This window comes from Streptopelia decaocto (assembly GCF_964273445.1).
Source record: "Streptopelia decaocto genome assembly, chromosome: 19".
Classification (NCBI taxonomy): Eukaryota; Metazoa; Chordata; class Aves; order Columbiformes; family Columbidae; genus Streptopelia; species Streptopelia decaocto.
In genome coordinates this window covers 4,499,250-4,507,221 of record NC_138674.1, presented here as the reverse complement: position 1 = coordinate 4,507,221, position 7,972 = coordinate 4,499,250, and the positions used below count along the sequence as shown (strand labels likewise).

At 44.6% G+C, this 7,972-nt stretch overlaps 1 protein-coding gene across 1 annotated transcript; it reads right to left on the bottom strand.

Annotated features, from left to right (window-relative positions):
- Positions 1 to 1,485: 1,485 nt before the first annotated feature.
- LOC309447976 (uncharacterized protein) lies at positions 1,486 to 7,677 on the bottom strand (the record flags this gene model as incomplete). The annotated part of the gene is made up of 7 exons (XM_082069121.1): positions 7,594 to 7,677; positions 6,688 to 6,761; positions 6,270 to 6,357; positions 5,490 to 5,602; positions 4,083 to 4,165; positions 2,440 to 2,590; positions 1,486 to 1,554 (listed from the first exon to the last, which is right to left on the bottom strand). The coding sequence occupies exons 1-7, from the start codon at positions 7,616 to 7,618 to the stop codon at positions 1,486 to 1,488; spliced, it is 603 nt and encodes a 200-aa protein (XP_081925247.1). The 5' UTR covers positions 7,619 to 7,677.
- Between the last annotated feature and the right edge of the window lie 295 nt (positions 7,678 to 7,972).

Below are 7,972 nucleotides of genomic sequence, written 5' to 3'. Positions count from 1 at the left end.
CATTTAAACTGCAGAGAACACTGTTTCTCTTTGGCAGTTAAATGTTGAAACGTTCTGTGCTTTAAAAAGAAAGTAAAAAAGACTAGTTTGAAAAGGAAAAGCTCTCAGAACTCAAGCGGCTTTGTTTCAAAGGCTGGCGTAATGAAACACTTCCATCCTCACAATCTCTTTGTTTGGCTGATCCCCAAAGCTAAATTCATGGGCAAACGTGTTAATCTATAACAATGTATTTTCACCCAGTACTCCGTGGATTAAGTGCTGTTCCTGACTCTGTCCCATGAGGCTTTTGCCACAAGTCACCAAAACTCTACGTGTCCATCCACAGGGATTCATTTCCAGCAAGAAGCTCTGACCGGGGTCTCTGTTACACGTCTCTCTGCTCCTCAGAGGTTGGCAGGAACATTGCTTCTGCACCTACAGGATCTTAAGCCTGGTTGCATGTAGCCAAAGGGAAAAAGGGGCAGACCCTGAGCTGCTCACATCGCTGCAACAGCCCAAAAAACCACCCCAGGAAGGACAAGGTGGGTGCTGAACACTGTTTGTGTCAGCAGGACAGTGCTTTATTTTCTTCCAAGGACAAGGTTTCTGAGCCGAATGTGTTAGTGTCCGTTAGCTCTATACAGGAGGACCACAAATAGAAAGACAATTATCAGGATCCCCACAACTAGAAAGATAATTATCAGGATCCCCACAAGGATGGATATCGAAGGTTCTGTGGTCTCTTCCTGTGCTACTTCTGCTCGGTTCGACATGTTTTCCAGCCTTTCTTCTTTCACTTCAGCGAATCTTCTGAACTTATATCTTCTGAACTTACATCTTCTGAACTTACATCTTCTGAACTTATACCTTCTAAAATTCTAAACTTAAACTTATAAACCAACTTATATCTGGTGTTTCTCAAATATAAGAGAACCAGAGCCCAGAGAAGCCATTAAGTTCTCAATGATGCAGTAATCACAGGCAGCTTAGGAAAAACCACGCACAACTCCCAATGGCTCCGAGTGAATAAACTCTCCAGCTGAAGCACAAAACCTGTGAACTCCACTGCAGCAAAGGAGCAGCGGTGCAGTGAGTCACATTGCTCAGGGTTCAGAGCCACCGTGTGCAGTGAACACCAGGCAAAGACAAGTCACAGGCTTTTTCCGCCCTCCTATTCGCCTTTAATTCACCGCCCGAAGAGCTTGTCCACAAGTAGCAGGGAGAAAAAAGTGCATCTGCAACCACTGCTAAACACTGTTTGTGCCATCAGGACGGTGCTTTTATTTTCGTGCCAGGATGAGGTTTCTGAGCAGACTGGATTAGCGTTCCTTAGCTCTACACAGGAGGACCACAAATAGAAAGATGATAATTATCAGGAACCTCACAAGGATGGATATCGAAGGTTCTGTGGTCTCTTCCTGTGCTACTTCTGCTCGGTTTGGCACCTTTTCCAGCCTTTCTTCATTCACTTCACCAAATCTTCTAAACTTATATCATCTTCTAAACTTACATCTTTTCCAGCATCATCCTTTCTTCTTTCGCTTCATCCACCTTCACGTTCTTCCAAGCCGGTGGCTGCCCAAAAAATCAGAAGGAACCCGTAGGGTTTTGGTCTAAAGCACTGCAAGGGTCTGCTACTCATGATACCCCAATGGAAAAACAGATTCTGGCTGTTGTTTGGGGACTATCACGGGTCAAGATAGTGTAACTGTACACACCCCCATAGCTACTCATGGCTGGGTTGCAGATGACTCCGTTAGCGCCCACGCAGGAGTAGCTCTTAGCAGGAAACTCACATGTGGCTGCCCCACATGCCACCCGTCTTGGTACAATATCATTCAATCATGGGCCTGCACTTGGGGAAACTCTTCCTCTAGGAGACATCCCGACCTCTCCTGTGGAGGGGGCTCCCCCTTACGACGAGTTAACAGAAGAGCACAAGGAGGATGCCTGTGTACTGATGGCAGTGCAACACATACTGCAACTGGACAAAGGCAATGGAGGGCGGTTGCGTATGCTCCTTTACCAGGCGCAATATTATGGCAAACGGGTGTGCAGGCACAACGGGTGTGCACGCACAACTCCCAATGCCTCCAAGTGAATAAACTCTCCAGCTGGGGCACAAAAGCCGTGAACTTCACTGCAGCAAAGGAGCAGCGGTGCAGTGAGTCACATTGCTCAGGGTTCAGAGCCACTGTGTGCAGTGAACACCAGCCAAAGACAAGTCACAGGCTTTTTCCGCCCTCCTATTCGCCTTTAATTCACCGCCCGAAGAGCTTGTCCACAAGTAGCAGGGAGAAAAAAGTGCATCTGTAACCACTGCTAAACACTGTTTGTGCCATCAGGACGGTGCTTTTATTTTCGTGCCAGGATGAGGTTTCTGAGCAGACTGGATTAGCGTTCCTTAGCTCTACACAGGAGGACCACAAATAGAAAGATGATAATTATCAGGAACCTCACAAGGATGGATATCGAAGGTTCTGTGGTCTCTTCCTGTGCTACTTCTGCTCGGTTCGGCACGTTTTCCAGCATGAACCTTTCTTCTTTCGCTTCATCCGCCTTCACGTTCTTCCGAGCCGGTGGCCGCCTCTTCGGCCTTTTCCTGCTGGATCTAGGAGGGGAAAATAAAGCTGCTTCAGGCACCCTGAATTCTCATTGCTGACCTTACAGAGCCAATGTCTATGATCTTCTAAACTCAGAAAACTTGCGTTGAGAAATTCATCTTGCAATTAGGGCAGAATTAAAAAAAAAAAATAAAGAGACAGACTACACAGCAAATCTTCTGGTTATAAACCAAGAATCTTGTGAAGTCAACCCAAGTACCAGCTTCGTGCAGCTGGCACAGAGGGGTAATCCAGGGCCATCCAGTGCTGCCCAGTTCTCATACTGGACACCTGGGGTTCCCTGGGGAAAGGTGTCCAGGAGGGGGTTGGGCTCTTCTCCCAAGTAGCAAGTGATGGGACAAGAGGAACCGGCCTCAAGTTGCACCAGGGGAGGTTGAGGTTGGATCTGGGAACAATTTCTTCCCCAAAGGGCTGTGGGGCATTGGAACAGGCTGCCCAGGGCAGTGCTGGAGTCACCATCCCTGGGGGGGTTTAAAAGGTGTTTAGACGAGGTTCTCAGGACATGTGTTAGTGCTGGAGTCGGGTTATGGTTGGACTTGACGATCCTGAGGGGCTCTTCCAACTGAAACGATTCTATGATATGGCATGGAAGGAATGAACAGGAATGGCATTGGCGTCCTGGGAGCTGCTTGATATCCGCTGATGTAGAATTGATAGGAAAGCAGCACTAGAACCACATTTCTCTGCTTTGCCTCTAACTGGAGCAAGATCTACAGGTCAAGGACCCCTTTGATTCATATATTCCCATGCAAAGAAGAATATCAACCTTTAATGATTTTCTACCAGCAGCACAAGGCAGTTTCCCAGGCTTCCTTCTGTCCATGCAAAACTCAAGAATGGGAGTGTATTTTTACCAAGCTGTAAAAAGGAGCTCATACCTGCAAGAGACTCTAAGGACTCTGTGGATCTGCCCTGCTTTCAGTACCTACACAGTGAATTGTAAGAAGGCCACCCACATTTACAGTGCATCTCGAGTTCATCCATTAAAGTAAGTGGTCCCCACCACCAACTGCTAATACCTTTAATGCACAGTTAAAACAGGCTTATTGAAATAGTGTCGCCTCAGCCAGGCAATGCCTTTATAGGAAAGCAGGTTTTCTCAGCATCACAAGTGCTGTTATAACTTTGCCTAAGTGTTGGTTTTGCTCAGGGAAGGGCACAAGTTGCGTTTCTGAATCCTCCAGGCCATGCAGCAACAACGTCTTTGCTGTTTATAACCCCAGTGGGCTCATAGGAATCCCAGCTGAAAGCCAAATGTTGCACTTCAGGCACTCTTCAGCTTCACAAAGGCTTTTTGTACCCAGCTCCAGAAATTTCTCAGCTAAAGCTTTATTTTCTAAGCAAGAATTCCCACAAACCCTGTGCTTTCCCAGATGTTAATCTGTAGGTAACCACGAGGGAATTTCTCTGAAATGGGCAAACAAACCAAAGGAAAGGTGATTGGTGAGAAGAGGAAAAGACAGGTTAAACGCATGGTACCTGGCTCTGGGGCGCGAAGAATCACCAAACCGCGTTTCATCTCCATCATCCTCAGTTTCATCATCAGATGTTTCACTCATCTGCTGGAATAAGAAATGATGGCGAGAGGTTCAATGAGCTTCGCGCATAAGCTTTTCATTTCTAGCAAGCAACGCTACCCAACAAGCTGCAGATGACTAGAACAAAGCCACCTTCATTTTGAGAGGGAAGGGGCTTCATCTTTTGAGGTCCTGGTGTTACCAGAACAAGACCAATAAAGAGGAGAAATGCCCATTGATGATCACAGGGCTGTGATGGGGATGGTGCCCACACATAACAAACACCGTGGTACTTGCTGGGCAGTGAGTCAGCAAATGGAAGCTGCCTTGAAATAATCTCATTTAAAGTGGATTGTTCTGCAAATAGCAGAAAAAAAAAATCAAAGAAAAATAACCACCACAAAACCAAACCCCACCTTTGTAAAGTACTTAAAAAAATCAAGACATTGGGTTAAAATAAAAGCTGGTTGCCTGCAGCCTGCTGTAACACTGATACCTCTGGAATATTAACTGGTGTTCAGTAGATCATTGGACTCTTGTCTACCATTTTCTCATCCTGATAGAAAAAGAAATACTACTTTGAACTCATTTATTGCACAAGTCGGTGAGTAATGCACAATAAATGGCATTTTGCCTCTGGTCATGCCGTCTAATCACAGCAGCTCAAACTCATCTGCGTGCAAGGAGAACGGTGCTATAATCAACACCCCTGGTGCGTTAATGCTCCAAGGTCTCACTCATTGTGCTGGTGCCACAAAAAGACAAATCTTGCGCCAAAGATTTAGCCACCATGTAGAACATTATGCAATAGGGTCCATTTCTAGGGCTGAAGCCTAAATACTGTACTTTTCAACAGAGTATTTACATTTAACATGACACACGTAAGTGCTGGGGCAAAAAGATCTATTCAGCATCACCCGTTTCAAGATGATCCATGGCTGAACTTGAAATGCGAAGTGGAATTTAGCCTACAATAAATATACTAAATATTTGCTTCAAAAGGAAGCGAATCCAAGATAAGCATCTTCTAGGTTATATCTTCAAGTTTACACGCTCTGCTGGGAGGAAGCGGAACAGCCCGAGGGGAACGTTTGGCTCCTCCGCCTAAATTCCTCAGGTACGAACAAGCTCATTTGCTCTGAGTTGACTCTGGATCTTGACACCATGAAGTGCACATTAGAGAAATTGTGATAAGGTGGAAGATTTCTAAGCTTAAGGGCTGACTAAGAGACCACGGGATGAGTTGCTGTGCTAGAATGTGAAATGAGACTCCGTGACTCATTTGGATGGGGCACCAGGTTGAAGGTTGTACCTGGGAAGGGTTTTGCGCCCAGAGGTGACTATGGGGGGGTTAACAGAGCCTTAATACCTTTGTTCTGCAAATAGCTTTGAAACCATCACCATGGGGAGCGATGCGAGCGGACATCTCCTGCCCCTGCAGCTGGGCTGTTACCAGCAACTCATCCTCTGGCAGTATTTCTTCTACCTGTTAATATGTCCAGACAGGCTCATTAATGTGGGCTGCGGGCACGGATTTAAAGCCACATATCGTGAGTTACCACCAAGTCATGAACACTGTACAACACAGACCATGTTCTGGTTATTTATACTGATCTAAATGGGAAACTTCTTACCATTTTCTCATAAGCCTACACATGCAGTTACAATGAAAAGTTGATCAAAGCGTGTGTAACTAAAAGCCGGAAATAATTTCAATTCCGTAAGTGAAGAGTAAAGCAAGCCTGAAGATATTAGATTAAGATATTAGACTAATTAATGATAAAGTACCACCTCTGTGCTCTATTCTTAACTAGCAATCCTCTACCTAATTCTTTCATATTTAAAAATCTATGTGTGAGAGAGACGGCCCGTAAAGCGGCACCAATTTGCATTGCTGTTAGCCACAATTATTCTGATGAACATATTTAATACGCACTGAAAGCGACTACATCATCCAAATAGATGGAGTACAAGGAATGCATTTAATGTTCTATTACTACAAATTAACCTGGCCTCCTTTAATAGCCATTGCTAGAAAGAATTGGGAGACAGCAAACAGGGAGGGAAGCCCAATTGAAGTTCACTTGTGGATTTCGGGATTGCTCGATGCCAAGACATAACAAAATGAACGTGTAACAAGTACAGATACTTTCCTTTGCTGTTATCTCAACAAGGCTGTAATCTTCATTGGGCAAGAGAAGCTTCATCCGATATTCATACATTTCCAGGTCTGAGGACTATAAATAAAAGAGAAAGCAGAGGGACTGAGGGAACACCAAGGGCTTTCACTATGGTATTAAAGGTCAGTATATTTTCCAATAGCATAACAACAAAGGACTTTTTCAGAACAGCAGTTCCAGAGAACTGCGAGTTGAACAAATCCTCCTCTTCCAAAAGAAAGCTCAAGGAAGCGGAGGGCAGGCCGTAGGATGCTATAATTAACTCATTGGAGGTAATTGCTGCATTTGTCATGAGCTAATACAAGGAACATCAGTTTATATCAACTTGCAATTTCCTTCATTTAGCTGTAGGTACATAAAATATTCATGCATTAGTAGATGACTTACTCCAGCATAGCCAGAGGCACAGGCCACTGTCACATCGACGTCTTCTGTTTCAAAGGTTACTCCCCTGCTTCCATCTGAACGAGGAGAAAGGGGAGAAAAGGGCCTTAAAACACGAGCGATTTAACCTGAAATATCTCCACCAGCTTGCAGAATTCAGTATTTTAAAAAGCTCCATTTCAGGCCATCTTTACAATTGCTTAATTACCCTCTTGTGCATGGACCGGAGCATTTCTTGGTTCCCGATGTGGTTTGTGTGCAGGGTGAACGAAGTCACCATCAACCCAAACAGGAACCCAGAGGGACGGCCAACAAAACCAGGAGCAAACCAACCCCGTTAGAGTCTCTGAGCGAGAATAAAGACCTGGTGAAGAGCCCATTCACCTCTTTGGGATCATACACCAAACAAACCAAGCGAACAGCCACTTATCCAGCCCCACAGCTCAACGCGGCACAACCGGTAAATAACCTTTTCCCTTTAAATCATTTGCAATCGCTACACAAAGAAGCCGTGTTTGAACCAGCTCTGCTTTTGTTATGACAGCTGCTATTCTGTCAGATTAGCCCAATGCACAGCTGTTGGCTTGGTGGGTTTTTTTTCCAAACATGTCTAAACCGCTCAGGATTTCAGAACTTCTTGTAAAACAGCAACAGAAATCACCCCACCGAGCTAATTGCTTCAACAAAACTGGATATTCATTACAGTCTGTAGAATAAACGGGAAGTTTGGCTTCATCTTTGAAGAGGACTTCAAAGGCTGTTACAATAAAGAAAAGGTGGGGGCAAAGCAGCTTTAGTACTAAGGAACTCCCCAAAAGGCTTTGAGATGAAAACACAGAATGTTCTACTTGAATCAAAAAGAAAAGTAAAAATCCCTTTCAACTCTGATTTTTCAGAATATTATGAGACCTCTGAAATGGTTCTTCCTGTTCATTCTCTTTCTTCCGCCTCCTTTATCTGTTCACCCAGAATACTTCTACAGCAGGATTTAATCTTCTTGCCACACAACTCCCAGTCGTCACGTTCAGTTTATGCTTTCGGGGCTGAAGGTGTTGGGTTCAGATATGTCAGCCTAAAAGAAGCATAAACATACAGACTAAGTACAGTCAAGTGAAGGTATATAACTAAAAGGTAGATTGCCTATGTTTATTTGACATATCATAAAAGGGAAAAGGTACATAGAACCCACAAATCAAAACGCAGCTTTGTTGGGGCTGTATGGCCACAATAGGTTATTTTCAGCAGTGCTCCTGCAGCACATTTCCATATATATTACACCGACTAAATG